Source organism: Leptonotus elevatus, chromosome 14 (genome assembly GCF_054856555.1).
Source record: "Leptonotus elevatus isolate MCC_2025b chromosome 14, RoL_Lele_1.0, whole genome shotgun sequence".
Classification (NCBI taxonomy): domain Eukaryota; kingdom Metazoa; phylum Chordata; class Actinopteri; order Syngnathiformes; family Syngnathidae; genus Leptonotus; species Leptonotus elevatus.
This window is the reverse complement of record NC_141252.1, coordinates 7,311,193-7,331,770: the sequence shown is the minus strand read 5'-3', so window position 1 is coordinate 7,331,770 and position 20,578 is coordinate 7,311,193. Positions and strand designations below refer to the sequence as shown.

The following is a 20,578-nucleotide window of genomic DNA, read 5'->3' as shown; positions in this document are numbered from 1 at the left end:
CCAAACTCCTTGCGATTGTAATTAAAGTCAGCTTGGGAATTTCTGGACTTTGGGGAATACTCTAATTTGTTACACATATAAGCCGCACCCGACTGTAAGCCGGTGTTTTATTCTTACCGCACCGGGTTCCCGCTACTTTCTTTTCCAAAATAAGGGTGCAAATTGTCTCGCTCTCGTTCTGTCTCTCCTATTGAATTTGGGCTCACTTGGTTTGTTTTCCCCTGCCTGACGCTCTTGCGCTTTCTTTATAGTGCGCCCCCTTGTGATCTGATGGATAAGCCGCACATTTGTATTAGCCGCAGGGTCGAACGCAAGTGAAAAAAGTAGCGGCTTATAGTCCAGAAATTACTGTATTTGAAAATGACACAGTAGAGCTTTGGAATTTGATGTAACAAATACATCCAATTTGCCTGTAGGAATACCATCGTCAATTAGATTGAAACCAATTAGCCTGTGCTACTAGATTGACACATTTTTCAAGAAAGTGCATTTGATACTTTGTCATACAAGATAAAGTGTGTCTGCGTGTACGAGCAGAGCAGGGATGTAACCTTCAGTGTACGTCTGGCCAAGTTTGATTTAAGTAAAAGGTCACATTTCAGATGTGCTCCCTCTGCTCTCTCTGAAGGCAAACCTTCAGCATAATTTCAAACAGACAAGCCTTCAAGGCACCAAGGCTGAGTTCTAGGAATAGAAAGTCATACTGTGCACGTGATTGGGCGCTGGCCCGGAGTTCATTTTGCAGTACCCACAAACCACTGGATAATATTCTGAGTTTTGGGACCTGGCCATGACTGTTAATGACGCTTTGCAAATATAAACTCTACAGAATCTATTACATCAGACCTAATAAATCAGACTTGGCCACCTTATAAATCCACGTTGGGTCTTTTTTTTACAAAAAAAGTCTACAGCTTTCTTATCCAAATCAACACCTACGTCTCAGGCAAATATTATTATCGCAGACTGCAGGGACATTAATATTCGAGCGGTCAGTGTGGCCGTAACTTAAATGCAGTTATGATGATGTTTATTGACGAGACGCTACTTATTTAGAGAATGAAATTCGTTAGAGCGTGTAAATTATTATTTTTCTTCTCCCTCTCGCCGCTGTAGAAGTATCAAGTGCAGCAGGTCAGAGATTTAGGTTTTCTTGTGTGTCTCATTAATTTCATGGCCCGGCATAGTGTTTTAATACCCGCGGTGTTGTTACTGATTAGGACTGGAAAGACAATGCGCTGCATCAATGCTCTCTCTAACAGCCACGGCGAGAGATTGTGCTGCTTTCTTTTCTTTCTTGACCACACATGCACGCATGCACCCCACTGTTCATTGTCATGACACTGTGTATAACCCATTTTGCAAGCGTTGTAAAACAAGAGAAAGTGTAAAATCACCGAAAGGTGCGGCGAAGCTGCTTGGAACATAGACATGAACAGACACAGCATTGTGGAGTGAACACGTCAAAAGGCTACCCGAACGCTAATCATGATGAAATATGCAGGCTCTACATTTTGGAAAATCTTCTTGTTTGCAGCCGGTGTTGCATACTTCTGTGAGCGCTACTGTTTTGGTTAGCAACTGAACTCAAATGTGCTTTTTCACTTTTTAATGTGTGCGTGTGTGTGTACAATAGAACAGCCACTATTTGAGGATTTTTTTTCATAAAGACAATAAAAATGTAATGTACTTTTTATGTGATTAAGACCCACTTATTTAATCTCTAAACCTAGCCACCTGTGAATTATAGCAAAACAGCCTTTTCATTGTAATGGTTCCCATTTAAATTTTGCAAATTAAAAAGTATTTTAAGTTATGAAATCAATGTCCAATTTGAAAGTGATATGAATCGAGGGTTTCCCCTATTGTTTTATAATCCTGCCGCCCCATGAAAAATTTAGCTGGTTGAGCTGTTTGGATTTGACTGAAAGTGAATGCTGAGCACCTTTTCTTGGGTTATCGATGCCTTAAGTTTCTCCTCACGGGCTTGTCCATTTGCCGTCCAAGTAGTAGGAACCAACAAAGTATTCTCTCCTTGCTCTGGCGTGCGAGCTGATTCACCGCATGCCGCCGTCTCTACTGTTTGCCGATATGAATCAGCCAATGGGGCTCCGTCAGCACACGACTGGCCTGCTTCCTAGCTGATAAGTTGGCCACGCAGAGAAGATGTAAAATACTAAGGGTATTTTCACTACCTCTCGCTCATTCGTGCACTCTACGCTAGTTAAAAAACCCCAAAAAAACACTACATACAGTTCTTCCTATGACACCATGTCTTCGCTATTCAAAGGGATAGTGTTAAACTGTAGAGATGGAAAACAGAGGGGGCGTTCTACGGGCCTTGAAGCGCTGACATTTTTCTTTCAAGCAAACATTCTTTCAAGGCCTTCAATAGCAGGTAGCTGTCAGCTGTTTCATCCTCGTGTCTTTGTAGTGACACCGGACGCGTAATGGTGTCGCGGCGTTGCATTGTCGTCACTTTTCAACAGCCAACAGCGCTGCTGCTGCCCTTGTGCTTTGTGCGCGCGATATCGTTGATCCAAAAGCCTTTGACATAGTGACAACTGTAAAAGTGCTCCTTCTGTTGTGTCCGGCCTTGTGAGCGCTGCATAAAATGAGCCACGGAGAGCTCTGTTCTCAGTTGCTCTCATCCGACCTTGCTTCTCGCAACGCGGCTAATTTCGGCACATAATAAAGCTCACTGGCAAACTCATGCGTTTCATACTGTTTAGTCATGAGAGATTAATGGGGTGGCACAGATTTATTCTGTTGAAAGGGATCAGCTTCCCACCAGCCAGCCAGCCTTGTCTTTCGCCCTGCAGAGGTAATGAGTAAGCAAAACTATGCTGTGGGATGATTGTTTGGACCTGGCCGTGTAACGGAGATTCCTTCCTATTCACCTGACTGAAACAGGCCATTAGTACAGTGCAGTAGAGTAAGATGGAAATGTAGCACTATTTTTCATTGAAACAGAGCTATTTTCTAACAATATGAACACAAAACCCCTATTGATGATATTGTAATTAATCACATGACTTCAATAGTTAACTCCCGATAAATAAATACAAATTATATATGTTCTAAATGTACAATACATTTTTTTCTTTGTTTCATACTCTTGGTAACATAAAAGTGGGGGGAAATCTTAAACTAATAGAAATATGGCTGCATCTTTTAGTTATACAGTAATTTCATAACAAAACATAACATTGAGTTAAAATTAAAAATATGTACTGTGAAATACTGAAAAAAATTAGCGTGATATTGATTTGTGTTGAGGTCATTTTTCTGCCACGAGATGGCATAATTGCATCTGTAAGACGATGACAGCTCAGTGCATTTTTCTTTTCATATTAAGAGCTACCTAATCTTTAACATGAACTAACTTGTGAAATTCTGCACATTTTTTAAATTGTAAAATCCAACTTGACCCCAGTCTCCACAAATATATGCATTATTAAATTTTTTACTGCTAAATTTTGACGTGCGCACGCACACATGCACGCACGCGCGCACGCACCCACGCACGCACGCACGCACCCACGCACGCACGCACGCACGCACGCACGCACGCACGCACGCACACACACACACACACACACACACACACACACACACACACACACACACACACACACACACACATATATATACTATATATATATATATATGATATGTATGATGTGCACCAAATAGAAGTGTCATGGACATGCAAAAACAGTTTCAACATTACTTTTTGTGCAAAATACTCATGAGAACAGGCTCGCCAGTGCTCCAGTGCCCACTCCACTGCAAATAAAGTGAGCTAATTTGTTGCCTGTGCAAGTTGCTGTGCAAGCTGACCTTATCAGAAAAGCCCGGGCCTGTCTATTCCATCTTCCACGACTGGCCTACCCTGCTCCCTCCCCGAGGAAAGGCAGATTTCAATAACCTCTCAACCGAGAACGCCAGCGAGATGTAGCGAGCTTGGGCGGGTGTCTGCTTCCCCGCTTTTGCTGTCAGCAAAAACAGGTGACGCAACGCTCCCCCCGATTGAAGTGGCAGCCTGGTCGCCACGCGAAGGCATCGCAGCAAAAGAGCAAGAGGGATGGGGAAGAGATGGACGGAAATGAAGAGAGAGATTAATGCAGTCTCATTTGCAAGGCAGACCCTCACCTCGCATCCATCAGGAGGATGTTTCTGGGTGAGATGTTTCGGGGGTGAGGCTGAGGAGCCGAGCGAGATGGCGAGATGAGAGAGCCAGTCTGAAGCCCTGGCACAGTGATGGATCGCCTATATTGCCGCGGAAACCCCCGTCACGCTGAACTCACCCTCAAGAATTGATGAGCCACAACCTCTTGTCTCCCCTGTCTCTCGCTTCTTTCGCTATCAACTCTTCAACGTCACCCGTACTTCATCTCCATTTTTCATTTTCCTCGCTACTTGGCGTCTTTGTTCTCTCTCTGACATTTCTTACCAATTTCTTTCTCTGTGTTTTATCGGAGCCCTATCTCCCCCCGCTTTCACCTTCCACTGCCACCCTCGGTTTATGTGTCAACCCCAAGCAGGTGAGCCATGGAGGTGCCATACTAATGTGGTTTAGTAGGAGCATCTCTTCTTTTTTTTCTCTCTTTTCTCCCTCCTCCGGGTGACACCTTTATAAATGACAGCAGCACCAGGACCCTGTTGGTGTTCAATCACCTCTACGGGAGCTCGCCCACGGGAGGCTCAGCATGTGTGTGGCGCGCACGCTTGTGCATTTATTGCCTCTGCGGGGGCCTTGCAGCAGCCGGGACTTCTTTATGGTGGAGCTCAGCTGGGCTGGACAACAGCGTTAGGAAGGAAACAGATTTGGACGAAAAGTGAAGGTGAGGGAGAGAAATGACAGCCCGGAGCTCATCTGACCACTGCTGCCTTGTTATGACTCCCTGATGTGTGCACCAGGAGCACACAGAGCAGTCTTTTCCTCCCTTTATTGCCTTACGCAACCTCCATCTCTGCGCTGTCGCCGCACAGGCTTGTTTATGGCTTCCATTGTGGAGCGGGAGCACATCTCTGATGGTCGTCTCTTCCTGGTTTCTCCTGTTTTTCAAAGCTGTTGCCTGTTTATGACAATGAGATGGGATGTTAGTGACCTTATAGGGTGTCGTTGTTACCTCCAGCAGCAGACGTCCATTGAGCAGGTCGGTTCACCATCAGGCACGTCACATTTCCGTGTTTAAGTTTGAATTAGCTCCGCTCTGCCGTCCGTCAGCAATGAATATTCGTGCAGAAACACAAAATATTGGGTCCGGCTCTTCCGGGTTGTGCAAATATTTTTCTTTAATTACTGTACAAAGTATTTTGATATAAATATCGACTTTAACAGTGAAATCTGACTTAATTCGGGTTACATCGCCAGCATAGGAACGGAACTCTATTACAGCCGTATTTTGAGGACTCCCTGTATTTTGAATGCTCAGGAAGTGAGGTACATAAAAAGCTGACCTAAAACTTAAAAAAGATATATAACAATAACAAAACACACACAAAAAACCGACCCCCCCCTAACCCCGCCCCCCTACACCCCCTCGCAGTCGACACAGTTTGCGGTCTACCAGTTGCGGTAACAACATGTTGCACTCTGCCTTCCATTTGTCACTTGATGAAAGCCGGACATTTTCATGAATTTATAAAACATCCCCGGACATATGGAGATGTACCAGCATACACTAAGAGGAAGTTTGGTCACCCGAATTTAAGGCTAACCTAGCTTATAATGCCAAAAACTGCTACTCCTGTGAACAGTTCTGTTTAAGCTAATAGTAATGAGAGTCTAAATCCTGAGCTAAGTGATCAGCTTCTGTTGTGAAAATAAAATATTGTTCTGTCCCTTTTGCAGACCGTCGGTGATAATCGAAGAGAAAGTAGTAAAATAGCTGTGACGCTTGTAATTCCTCAGCCATGAACACAGGCCATGGAATTGACTGCAGCGTCATCATTCCTGACCATAAAAGCCACTCAGCCAGTCAGTGCAGTCTGGGTTCATTCTCTCTCTCTCTCGCTCGTTGCCTCATATGGAGCTATTTTTAGCTTCCCTATGCAGCACGCCTGGACTGCCATTGTGCCTACCTGGACGTTAGGGCTTTGCTGCATTGACGCTGATCATGAGATAATAATGATGACTACAGATGACATGAGTTTTCTTATTATTACAAAAAATAAAACAATTGTGTTCTTGCTTGACCCTAAAAGGCCCTAAATTTTCCCGGACCTAGCTGGTAAATTGGATTCTTAAAGACACAAACAAACAATTAATTTCTTCCCACTTGCTCTTGATGTTGACAAGGTGCATTGTTTTTTCATGAGGCAAGCATAGAGCCAATTATGCGCTTAAAATGAAAACAACTAAAAACATTCCTTTCAGTATATTTACAAAGGTTATAACGAAAGCTACTCTTTGTTGCTGTAACATGCAATGTTGCTACAAGTAAACCTCTACACAGATTACATTAAACAATTTAAATGAAAAGGCTGGTGAAGAAATAATTTGCTTGCAACATTTTATTTAGTCTCCCCCTGCAGTGCCTTTTTAACTCAGCATTTTATTCAGTATTGCCCGGTAAAGTCTCCAAACGGTTGTGAAAATTACTGAAGTGCAATTCCCCGGCGCTCTAAAACCTTTTTTAAACTAGCGCTTTGAACCGATGCAGCTGTAATAGCTGACTCTCTCTTTGCAACGTAGAGCTCCATCTACAGTAGCTTTCATCATCCTGGTGATTTCTCTTTTCTACCTTATTATTATTTTTTAAATATAAAATGATTATGTGTTGGATTATGCAACACACAGTCAACACTAGAGAGTGATGTAAGAGTATTACATGTAAAGTTGTGTGGCGGAACATCACTAGTGTTAAATCTTGTTAGAAGAACCTCTTTGTCTTCCGCGTGTTCATTTTCTTTCGGGTAGAGAGAATGTTTATTTTCTGAATACAGACTGGAGATCGGTGAACAGGTCCTTCGAAGGTTTTATTTTACAGAATATTCCGGTCACTTATGAATGACAGACAAATGGCTACTTCTCATCACAAGTGCACAGATTCAGAGGACTTACAATATTCTTATACTATCTTGAAGGGCGGTACCACAACCCCCGATTAACTGTTAACTGGACAACAAATGGGCGCAAATGCACAACACCTGTCACGGACGATCCAAATTGAAGTCCTTGTTTTCACCAAAAAACTGGTCCACACTGGTTCTGATTGAGAGGCCAATCAGGCAAAGTGGTAGTGTAACAAAAATTCCCAAACACTCGCAAACATTAGACAAAAGTACTTGGAACCCATGTTTTTTTTTTGTGTACTTTAAAATCACTGACGTGCACACTGACATCACTCTTCATGTCAATTTGTACCACATTTAAAAGAGAGATCTAGTCAAAAAATGTCTTCACAATAATATGTTCTACGCTCCCCCACCAGTCTACATTAAACAGTATTCTGATTTAATATTACGTTGGTGGAATATGATTTAAGCAGAAACAATACAGCTGTTTTATGCATCTCAGTGCGCAGCCATTTTTCATTATACTGCCACTTGCTGTCAACTGGCAGTGGTTCTTAACTTTGTTGGAGGTACTGAACCCCACCAGTTTCCTTTGCACATTTATCACATCCTTTAGTTTTGTTAGATAGCTAGTTGTGCTATACTACAATTAATTGCTCAACAGCATTGAAAATCATGCAGTTAGGACGCTGACTCCATAGACATAGAGCACTTTAAAACAACTACCACTGTTTGCTTAAGGTGGAAATCAGTGGCAACAGATGCAATGAAAACAAGCAGAGGCCCCATAATTGAACCCTGTGGAACACCATACGCTCCATTTTACATGTGAATTCATACTGCACATATTCGTCCACCCACTTTTTTGCTTTTACATCATTAGAATGAAGGGGTTACAATAATAAATAAATCACATGACGAACCATCACAACAGCCACAAGTCAACTATTAAGTGCACCAAATTCCCTGCAACACAGATATGTGGCCAAGCGGGACGTATCATCACAAATCATTTGTGTCTTGACCTCCGTTGAACCCCATAGACTGACTCATCGAACCCTTTGGGTTCAATCAAACCCAGGTTAAGAACCATTGGTCTAAGGGCTCTGTGATGTCATTTTCAGTTGACAGCAAGTGGCAATCCAAGACATAATGGCCGCCCCAGAGATGGATAAAAACAGATGGATTTTTTTTCAGTTTAATTCATATTCCACAAATGCAATATTAATCAGACTACCATGTTTTGGCTAGTGAGTCTGCATACAACATTGTTAAGAGCATTTTTTTGACTTGACTTCCACTTTAATGTATCCCATATCTGTATTTTTAGTACCTGTACTTTTTCAACCTTTGAGGTACTGCCTGTCTAAAGCTTTTCATTATTACAAAATGATGTTAAAATTCAAGATTGTTATGCGTTAAAGTAACCAAAAGCTTAACAACAGCATACATCGTGCGGCAAAGGTGACTCCTATTGTCTTTCAGTGACACAGTAATAGCACACATCCAGCCACGGAGGCAGAGAAAGAATGATGCTAACAATGCCTCTGGCAATGCCTCTGGCTACAGGGCGAACACACACATGCACACACAAACATGCACTACCAGTGTTTTGCACAGTATCGTGCACTCGCGCCCCCCTGAATTACTCAAAAGAAAGAGTCGTGGGATTCATTCTATTCTAGCGTGCGAGTCAGTTCTAATTTGATAAAACAACACCTCTCACGCTCAGTCTGCTTGCTTGTACTTTTATTCATGTCGGCTTTTTGTGTCTGGTCAGGTGGCAGGTCCCCCGCCGGCGGGGGCTTTTCAAGAGCGCCCCTCCAAGCCAACCATGTTTCGGAAGTTCTATGAGCGCGGGGAGTTCCCCATGGCACTGGAGCATGACACCAAAGGCAACCGCATCGCTTGGAAGGTAGGCATGCTAACCGAAGCCAGTGGTCTCTAACCAGTGGTCCGCGGACCCGTACTATCTGGTACCGGGCCACACAAATAGATTGCCTCCCACCTCTGTCAACGAATGATTGCCGGTCTGTGAAAAATCTGAACTAATGGGAAACGGTCCTTAGTGGAAATAAGGTTGGGACCACTACCTGTATCAAATGCATTGGGATTCTGATGCTTATGTCTGACTATTTACACATCTTTTCAAGTGATCCATATCCAATGTCACTGTTTCACTGAAACTATCTCCATGTGCACATGTCCAGAAAATCTTTATAGACGACTCAAGAGAACGCTACTTAATACTCAGCTTAACTGATTATCATTGCAAATGTTCAGCATTTTGACAAATATTGGTATTAGCCTTTAAATTCTTTTTTTTAATCAAATTGCCGGTAATAGACCAATGTAAAATTGTTTTATTTTCCGAGAATTGCTTATTTTAATTTTGAGATGCTGCCGACTCTGCGAACTTTCTGCACCTTCTGCTTTTTGTTTGAGATTAAAACCAAGGTAAGTGAAAATTCTACGCTTCGGATATTTCAAAATTTTCGAAAACTTTTTTTTATTCTAGAAAACAATAGGGAGCTATTTACTTGTTTTAATTTTTGTTCAAATTAGGGATGCACGATAATGCTATTTTCAACCCATACCAATAAACCAATAACCGATAAGTCAGCCGATAAATATTTGCAAAATTAACTTGAATACAAAAATACTTTTGGGTCCTACTATAAGTCTAACATGTACAAATACATTTAAACATTGTGTAAAGCACCATGAATTTTATTGATATTTCTGCTTCAAAGACAACCGGTAACTCATTTTGAGTTCGCACCACTGCAGTATGCTGAAAAAATATATAAATGATGTAATCGCTTAATCAACTTCAAAATGACTCCTCACATTAGCATTGACTACAAAAAAATCTCATGCTTTTGTTTATCCACATTTGGAGAAGACTGATACTGACCAGAAGTTTTTTTTATTTACTTGGCCTCAGTTGTCCGCTATATTTGTTGTTTTCTTTTTGTCTGGACACTTTGGTCCTATCTCATTAGCTCCATAGTTCTGACTTCGGAGCCGCCTTAAATGCATGGCCTATCATTTTAATTAGGCACAGTGGGCTAAAATAAATGACAACATTGGTTCAGATGGACAGATTTTTACATTGGCTCAGCTCACAAACAAAACTTTGCTTTTTTCATTTTTGAGGATGCAATTTGAGCTCAAGTGGGAAAGCCACGGAGGCCTAATTAAGAAGCTGCAACAAAAACAAAAGCAGATATTCAGCATGCCGTCCATGCTGTTTCCTGTTATAGCAGACTTGTTGTCTTGGGTGACACTTGTTGCAAGTATCAACTCTTGTTGTAAAACACTAGTCACATAGTCAGAGCTACAGTGTGCGCTGTCGTCCTGTAGGAGGCAGTGTGGATTAACTCACTCCAATCCCCCGTTGTGTGTCACAGCACAACTCACACAATCCATCAATCATGAACTCTGCAGGGACTCGCCCACGAAAAAACAAGCAAAAAAAAAAATCCCAGTGTGTAATTGTGTATGCATTCCCGTGCTGTATGTATGTATACAGTATGTGCATCAAAGTGCAAGCCTCCACAGAGCCATTAGGCTGCTGAATGGTTCTCCGTGTGTGGGATGGATGCCTACTCCTAATCACCATCTTGCGTTAGCTCAGCTCCCGCTACGCTGCCAGCCGTTCCATAACTTTACCATCATAATGATGTTCAGTCATTGTATGTAACATTGCTTGAATCAAACAAACGCTGCCCTTTTCCAGCTCCTTTCCAAAGCATCAAAAAGAGACGCCGAGCAAACCGGTCTCCGTCGGCATGAATTATTGATGTAAAATGTTCAGATGAAATGTATTTGTTTCGCGCTTTGTTCATGGACGGCGATAAGCAAATGTGATGCGGGGCTGTACGAAACTGCTGTCATATCTCATTAGGTTCTTTATTGATCCCTCTCCCTTCTCAATACCTCACCTAATGTTTTGATTTCTGCGGCCTTCTAGGTTTGTATAAAAGCCTTCCAGGTAGAGCCGGTCCCCGTTTGCTGGTTTGTGTGCTTAGCAAAGTGGTTACAATGTGTAGCCGTGATAGCAGTAAGTAGAGAGGGGCTTCCTCGTGTTTGCACTGAGCCGCCCTCGAGGCACTGGTTCAAGAGAGCGGCTTCAGATCAATCTCGGTCTGAAAGATCAGTCACCCTGCAAATAAAGTCTTGAAGAAAGTAAGACGGGGCAGGGGGAGGAGTTTGAGGAGCGAAAAATGACCAGTATGTATATTTTCTTTCTATTTCTCAATAAGATCAACTTTGATAACATTTCCAACTGTTTATTCTTACCATTTCAAATTAGCATTTTACTGTGTTTAATGACAAGAGTAATAATTGCTTTCTGGCAGATGCGCATCGCAACATAAACTGAGAAAAAAAAGATGTGAACGATTGAAGAATACAAAGAAAAGGAGAAATACAACGAAATATCAACAACGAAGACAAAGAAGAGAAGGAGACAACAGAGCGTGACTGTGACAGTCAAGAAGATACGAGAACATGTCAGCGGTGACAGTTCAGTTTTTCCCACCTACAAAGAGGACTTGGGTGATGGTTTTCACTTAATTCAAAAACAAAAAACAGCCTCGTTCTGAAGATATGTCAGTTTTCTAACAGTGCAATTATCAAAGTTGGATGCTCCTTTACATTTCGGGAATTGATGTTACGTGACACATTATCTTTAATGTTGAATGGGTTAGCGCGCATGGTACTTGCTACAGTACCTAGCTGTGGAGACCATAGACCAGTGGTGTCAAACATACGGCCCGCTAGCCGAATCCGGCCCGCGAGATGATCTTGTAAAAAAAAAAAAAAAAGAGTAATGTCGGCCCAAATAATCAGACGGCCAAAATCAAAACATAAATATGTAATTTCACAAGCAACCCTCAGATGAGCAATGTAACTTGTACATGAAATTAACATGGATGTCATTATTTCACACACAACCTAAAGTTACGGTTTATAAAAAAAAAAAAAAAAAAAGACCAAAATACTGTAAATCAAACAAACGTGCTGAATATGACACACATCCAATTACTGCAACTCATGCAAAGTGTTGCACTGCTGTATTTTGCAATCGTGTTACTTTCTGGAACAATATATTTACAATTGAGCCCCACTATTAGGGCTGACTTGCAAATAGCAAAAATCTGTGTATAACTGACGACAGTCGTTTTTAAGTTATATACCATGATTTTACTGGTCCGTCTGACTTGGTAATATATCTACAGTACTTCCTATCATGTTTTAGTCTTACAAAAGTCTGCTCCCTTCCTACTCCCTTCGCAATTCTTCTTCCGAGCATCAAGGGTGCAGCGGCATACGTTACTGACTACTGCATGTCATACATATTTCCTCTCTCAATTCACAGTAGGCCACACTGGACTGTTATCATCCTCTCTGATCTTTCTAGCAGTGTTTTTAATCAGATGCTTGTTGCGATTAAATTCCCGCGATGCAACTGCTCCTGATAAGCTGCCGTGTCTCATAAACAGAAAAAATATATGAGAGCTAAATGACAGCGAATTATGCGTCACAGTGCAGTTTACTGTACTTTGTGTGGGTTTCATAGCTCGTGTGAGTCTATAAGTACGCGGAGGAATGCAAGCAAACTAAATGTCAAGGACAAGTCTAAAACGGAAAGGTTGTGTCTGAAAGGCAATTTGGCTCTCGAGAGGTAAAAGCCTCCGCTGTAATGGCGCGCTCAGGTAAAAGCTTTACACGTATAGAGAACATGTGCGGCAGATAGATAAGAGAGACTAGTGACGATTTGTGGGTGCGCACCCGTGTGTATGTGTGCATGCATTTGGCCCTTATGTTAAGGCAGGGCCTGGAAGAGCACAGTAATCGACTACGATATCGCAGTGCCAAAAGAGGGAGAGGGATGTGCCAGAGAAGGGAGCGGAAGAGAACGACAACGCCACGGGGACTCCGTAGACATGGCAGCCGCTTGGCCCGCGGTTATAATGGATGAGCTGATGGTCTGCATTGCCTCACATGCGCTCTCTGCACCACCTTCGACATAACATCGGATGCTGGTATTGGCCACTTTTGGGAGTACTGATGCCTTAAAATAAGGCCAGGTATCGGCCTTATACTGACACTCGGTATCGGTACCAATCACAAACACCTGAACACGTTTTTTGTTCTGTCTGTGTGGTCTGATAGTTGGAGACAACCCTGCCGTGCGCTGCCAAAATGGCCTTGTTGATTTCATGTCATTGACCGCCTCATCTGCTTTATCTTTCCCTTGATATCCGTGTCGCCTGCACTTGTAGTTTTGTCTGCTGTATAAATCTCGATTGGCCTGCAGGCTGCCATACAACCCCAACAACAGCAACCCCCCCCACCCTCTCTAGAGCTTGTATTTTATGTATTGCCCTTTTGTGCTTTTACGAGGTCTGTCTGGGGCAAAGCAAAAACGGCATTTCATAAAAAAATATCAATGCAAACCTGATTTCCAGCACGCCACTACAGCCGCATTTGGCAAAGGGGATGCGGGGATGGTGTGGCGTTGGTTTTGTGTGTGTGTGTGTGTGGGGGGGGGGTTAATCAATTAATCTGATCAAGCGCTTTAGGAAATGGAGAGCATAAGCGCTCCTGGGGGATGGATATCCATCTCCTCGTGATGATTGAATTACACAGAGTGAGAGTTGGAGAGAAGGAGGGGCGGTGGTGGGAGGGACGCTGAGAAATGAGGTGGTTAGGGTGACAAAGGATGAGGGAGCGCATACTTGATACGAGACTGAAAGATGGAAGCAAACGAAATAAAAGAGAGAGGCCAAAGAGAGATGAGGTCAATACAAAAAATGCGTCGGAGGAAAGCTCTTATTTCTTTCCTTCTCAATTCTCCCTCACCACCATTTGCATTTTGATATGGCGAACCTTGCTGTTGATAACGTGTTCTCCTGACAGCTATATTGCGCACCACGGCTCCCTTAAATCAGTCTGCACCGGTGTCAATTTGCAGCTGCAGCGCTTCTGTGGACAAATTTGTCATTTACGCGCCAATAAATCTTCAACTATAGTATGCACATGGACAAGCACAACCACATCTTTTTTTACTATAACGTGTCTCTAAATTAGCAATAAAAAGTATTCTGTCAATAATGTTACAAGAAGGTATTTCAGCAGAAGTTGCTCAGGAACTGCAACTCTTCTACATCCATGATGTCTTCCCAGCAGTGTGAATACCATGGAAGCAATATCAGGAGACAGACCAATTCTCAGAAACGGACTTCATGGGTGACATCACTACTCGTGGCTGCATGGGGCGCTATATGCAGCCCATAGAAGTTGCCCACATAGTGCAGCTCCTCTATGATGGGACAACAAAATGCACCTTGACCAGAAGTATCAATCAGTACTAGGGGCTGGACTCGCTACTAAAATCCTGATTCGCTAATTGTGTCGACATCAGCGAATTAATTCCGGTTGGATTTGTAACTTAATGTAAGAAGTTTTTCATGGAAAATAAATACAATTTGACCTAAATAGTAAACGGAGAAGACTTATATAGTGGTTTATCCATAACCAATATGTTGTCAAAAGTGTTTTACAAAGCCCGCCATTCAATTATAGGAAAACTTATAAACAGCAGACGCATTGCTGCCGCATTGTCCTGTCTTCGGAATAGTTGTTCTTTCAAGTTTAAACTTGCTTCCCGTAAGTAGAATCTCGCATTGAATTGTAGCCAACGGTAGAATCTGAGTTGGTGAGTGCACACTTTGCTGTTGTAAAACAGTGGTCCTCAGGGTTAGGGTTTCAAACATCCCGAATGCTGCATGGGTTAGCCTGCATGCTACTTGCTACAGTAGCTAGCTGTGGAGCTATAGATATATTAGCAAGAGAGCAAGGTATGATCATAATTAGATTCACGTGGTGATGGTTATAATCAATGTGCTTTACATAAGTAAAAGTACATCATTAAAAGTGCTTGGCACTTGGAGCTAAATTAATTTCTGTTGGCATAACAGCTAAATACTGCTTCACCATGTTTCCTTGGAACTCTGGGCTCCATTAAATAACTCGTCTGAAGTGGTGGGCAAACTAGGTCCTGGAGGGTCCCAGTCCTGCTGATTTTGCAGGACTCCAGCCCTCGAGGAGCGAGTGTGCCCACCCCTGGTTTAGGCAATGCCAGGACCAAACACCTGGAGTGTTTCCATGCTTTGTGTATAGAAAACGCTACCTGAAAAGGCCTTGTAAGTGCCTAGTGTTTTCAAAGTACACAACAAGCCTCACTTTTCATTTTAAGTACAATACTCCATTTTTTTTTCATCAAATGACCCACTCTTTTACTTATGTTGAATCCACATATACCTCCTCTCTTACTCCATGTGAATCATTTTTTATCTGCTGTGAGCGCTCGAGCTTTGTCAGGGGAACCTTTGAATAGACAGAATAAAATGGGGTTAACCATGCGTTTTCACCAACTCCCTGGCTGAATGCTGGATGGATACTCTAGAGAGCAAGGAAGGTGTAGTTCTGTGTCATCAGGAGAGAAAAAAAATGAAAACACAATCAGAGGAGAGAATATGAACAAGCCCCCCTGGGCATATCTTCTTTCTGCAAAGAAGGGAGTGTAGATCAGAGTAGTGGGAAAGCACCAGGCGTACTATCTGGAAAGCAAAGGAGGGGGCGGTTGCAGGAGAGGGCCCTCCAACAACACTGGCTCGCCATCAAGGCCCACACGGGTCGCCCGCCTCCCTAGGGAGAGAGGGAATTGTCAAACGGCAGCCGGGAAGACCGATGAGCTTCGCCACACTCCATGCTGATGATGTAACCGCAGGAATGGAGAGACTGTTGCAATGGAGGTATCCAGCAGAGAGGACTTGTCTGGTGATCTTGAGTGGGCCACCCGCTGCCATCATTCATAGCAGACGAACACCACGTGAATCTAATGATGGTTGTTTAGCCTGTGGGCCCTGCTCTCTCGCTGTGGCACGAGACAATAGGAAAAAAATAGATTTTTTTTTCAGTGGGGAGAAAATAGAGGCTCTATGAAGAAGCTTTTATTTCTATAAATTGCTTACAATGTGGATCAATAAACATTCGTTCACTTATTTGGTCCTGGCTTGGAAACCATGCAATACTTTGTTTTTCTCCCCTTATAAAACATTTTCTGCAGTAATGTTCTTTATTTGTGAACTTTCCGCATTTTAGCATGAAAATAACGCAATGATGTGAATTTTCCACCAACCAGTATGTCACGTATTATGCTGAGACTTTCGGATGTGGATAGCAGGGCTGTCGTTGACACATTTTTTTGTTGTCTCTGACTTGACTCGGACTCCTTGGTCTCAGACTCGATATTTGTACCGACTCGACCGAATCCAACCATGTTGTTGTCCCAGAAAATTATCTTCAAAATAAACTTGAATATTTTTTTCTTCGATTATAAAAATAGACCGGCATTAACATTGGCCACCCGGTAACCATGGCTACCGGGCAGCAAGCCATCTTCTTGGTTAACCTGGCTGTGAGAACAAAGTACGCAGTCTTTTTCTTTCACTCATCTCAGCTAACAGTGGGGTTATAAAATGGCTTTACCAAACATCAAGAATTGGCGTTATGAAGCAAACCTGTAGGAGACCATTTCGGACACATACAGAACCCACTTCGAACTTAGTTCAACACTTGCAGAGGCACCACAAAAAAAAAACTAAGTTGCCACCCAACAGTATTCTTTTTTTAAGATCGCAGCTCCGTGTCTTCACATTTTTGTACTCATATTAGGGAAAGAAAACAACACTATGCTCGGTTTCATAAGAACATTTCTCTAATCTTGTGGTGGTGTACTCTTGATCTCACCTGGACTTGGACTTCGAACTTGTGGACTCGAACTTGACTTGAACTCAGATCTCAATGACTTGAACTTGAGTGGAATCAATAAAGATAAACTTGTGGTGGATAGAAATGTGGAAAACTGCATCCCATTCTTTATCGGGATGTTTTTTTAATGGTGTCCTCCATCATGGGTCTTTCCCATTCTGTATGGCCATACTTATTTCCTTATCAGGCCCCCACGCTCGCATTCATCCCCTCCGGACTCGCTGTTAGTGTCCGCTGCCTCCCAACACGGTTGCGGCTCCCACGCAGCTGACACCTCTGTGCAGATGGAGACACACTAGGGAAACACAGGAGTTGCGACGACTCGTAGGCAGATGGGAAAGACACTGGGTTGCTCGAGGTAAGACAGGAGAGCAAAGTGATCGATGGCCAACACAGTCAGGAGAAGGAAGGAGATTCTGGAAGGGGGTTGGGTCAGCTGCAAAATTAGACAGAGACAGAGGACAGACTGAGAGGGACATGGCTTGTCTGCCAAGGCAACAAATCAGCCCCACCCCTCCCTCCCCTTTCTGCCCTCCCACAAAATAAGCCCGAGATGTATTGATTGGCACTCGTATTTGCTTGCAGGCTCCAGCTCAAAATGGAGCCTTTAATTAACTTAATGGACCGGCTGCAGCTGTGTGTGAGCCAGTGAGGGAGGAATAGAAATGGATAGATGGAGGGGAGAGCGGCTGCCGCAGCCAGCATCGCCAATAAGTGGGGTTAACTGCGGACCACTTCGACTATCAGTCAGAACGGTCGCGACAGACAAAAGGAGGGAGGTGAGGGAGAGGATGCTGATGTCCTTCCTCTGAGCTCCTTGTTATTGTCTGTCCCTTTCATCATCATAGCACCATTTGGGGTACTTTCAAAGATTTCTATGTCTTTTTTACCCTTGTCATGTTGTGTCATTTTTGAACTTGTGTACCCTTTTTTTGTCCCTTTTGAAAAGTACAGTTAGTCGTGTTGTTGGAAAACCACATCAACCAAGAACACAAGAGTGTATCAAGTCCGACGTAGGACCAAGACTTTTGGAGGTCGAGACAGGACCAAGACTATTTATATCAACGAAAAATCACAATAAAAAGAACAAAATGTTGGAACGTTCGTTATTTTTGGTATCTTGCTTTTGACAATGCTAACTTGGCTGTAATGTTAAGTCATCATTAGCTCTAGACGTTAGCAAAAACTTGACGAGCTCTTAGTCCAGAACATCCCCTGCCTCCTTCCCAAAGTAATCTGGCTCCAGCTCAACAGAGACACAATTATGGAAGAGCAGTATTGAAAATAGATTTAAATTGGTGTCTCACAGTCTCTACTTGCCTGGTTCAATTATTTTGTCTTCGTGGTTACCAGGATGGAAGATGTATTATTATTATTTTTTTCATGTACAGGGAGAAGTTTTTTTGGGGGGGGGGGGGGGGGGGGTATGGTATAGTGACTAAAACAACACAAATCTTTTGTTCTTCCTCTTTCTTTTCTTTTTTACCCTAAGACATGTTTCACCTCACCATTATGGCGTTTCTGGTCAATCTCGTTTTGATTGGTTGGTACATTTTTTTGGTGATTGGCGTCATATGCCAAATTGGGTTGAACCAAGGTCAAATTGCTTTCTTACTTACTATGGTATATACTATATACATATATAGTATATACTTACTGGGTCAAGTTGAAACTGATTGATTTGGTCCAAACCCTAGCGTTCACACAAACATAATTGGATCTATTCACGGTGGTATTGCAAATTTAGGAAAATACTAACTTTACTCCTGTGAAATTGTGTTATTTTAATTCAAGCTGCAACAAATTTTCTTGCTTTGGACTCGATGCAAGTCGACCCCCAAAAGTCCCTACAGGTCAATCCTCCTTGTACTCTCCTGCCTCCCTCGCCAGCCCCTCCTTGAAATCTTCATTCTCATTCTTGGCCACTCATCCATTCTGTCAAAGGTTAATTGGATTGGAAATGATTCGATTCATTCTGGATGTTAATGCTATTACCATGCTTTTGTTTGAAAAAAAAGATGAGAAAAAAGGCACACCCCACCCACTCGTGTACTTACGCATAATTCAAAATAAAGGAAAAAGAAAAATCCAATTTAATCTTTTTTTTTTCTTTACTCCGGCTGAGGCTTGTCCCTGCAAGTCTTTTCCTTTAAATTATGGTAGAATTTCATTACCTTGAAAGCTTTTCCGCCTCCTCCCTCTGCCGCCCGCCCTGTCTCCAATACTTTGAATGGATCAGGACTAATGTCTTTCTCGTAACCTCAAGGTCAGAATATTTGGAGCCCAAGGAGCGCTCAAGGGTCCCTGTGATTAATGCACTGTACAAAGTACCGGGGAATAATGTGGTTTCTGATGGCTGCACAGAGTGATCAGATATGTGTATGCGCGCACATGCACACACGCACGGAAAATAGGGTTACACAGAGGCCGACTCTTGATTCTTTCTAACTATGTCTGACAGTGCCCCCCCCCCCCCCAAGGAGTCTTTTACTGTTCTCCCTCCAATGTGTTCCACATTCACTTACATTGACTTATATTGGACACAACCAGGCTATCACATCTTTAGCTGTTTGTAGGAAAATACATTTACAGTGGAACCTCAGAGTTCGAACATAATTCGTTCTTGTGAAGTGTTCGAAGTCCGAAATTATTATTTTTTCCCCATAGTAAATAATGTAAATGTTGTTGTGCTGAAAACAATTGTCTAGATTCCAAAAAGTATATATTTTTTGTCACACATCTAATTTGTTAATCATTGATGAACATTACACATTGCTTGGTTCTGTGTGAAAATCACAGTTGGATAATGATGAACTATAAAAATCTGTTTGGAAGAGGCTGGTAGAGGCATCAAAGCTTTAGTTTTTGGTGTGAATAGTGTTTACTCATTTCATAACCTTGAGAATTGGCAAATCACTTTCATATACCTGTAAATGTCGTAACACACTTTCACCTAAAACATGTAAATAAAATGAATAATTTATAATTATTAATTATAAAGTGTTCTTAACCAAGTTTGCATGTTCTCCCCATTCCTGTGTGGGGTTACTCCGGTTTCCTCCCACATTCCAAAAACATGTATGGTAGGCTGATTGACCACTCCAAATAGTCTGTAGGTGCACTCTGAAAACAGTTGGATCAAAAATAGCCCAACTATGGGTCAAAAATGGACCGATCCTCTACTTGGTTTAATTTGACACAACTTTGAGTCAAAAATTGGGTCATTTTGTATAAAACAACCTAGAAAGATGGGTCAGATCGTCTACTTAGGTAAATTTGACCCAACTTTCTGGGTTGTTTTGTAAGAAAGTTGGGTCAAATTGACCCATAAAGTGGATCAGACCATAATTGGGTTACTTTTGACCCAACTGTTTTTAGAGTGTGTGATTGTGGGTGCAAATGGTTGTTCGTCTATGTGTGTCCTAAGATTGGCTGGCGACCAGTTCAGGGTGTACCCCCCCTCCCACCCATTTACAGCTGGGATAGTCTCCAGTATGCCCACGTCCCTTATGAGGCTAAGCGGTTAGGAAAATGGATGGATGAATGTTCTTGACCACGATTCCTTTGTGTTGACAAGCGCACCACGATATTTCTACCTTGGCGGCGGTCTGCACTCTTCTAACTGTCTTTCTATTCTGAGTTGTGGCTCCTGTAGCTTCCCATCCTTGCCATATCAATCAAACAAACAAGGCCCCTCCACTGCAGC

General features: G+C 42.6%; 1 protein-coding gene across 3 annotated transcripts in view; it reads left to right on the top strand.

Moving 5' to 3' along the window:
* The window catches only part of pacrg (PARK2 co-regulated), a 227,923-nt gene that overhangs the window by 94,517 nt on the left and 112,828 nt on the right, over nt 1-20,578 (top strand). For all 3 annotated transcript variants that reach the window (XM_086094262.1, XM_086094263.1, XM_086094264.1), the window contains one exon: nt 8,807-8,941. In XM_086094262.1, coding sequence (XP_085950388.1) covers nt 8,807-8,941 — 135 coding nt within the window. The remainder of the gene's footprint in view (nt 1-8,806; nt 8,942-20,578) is intronic.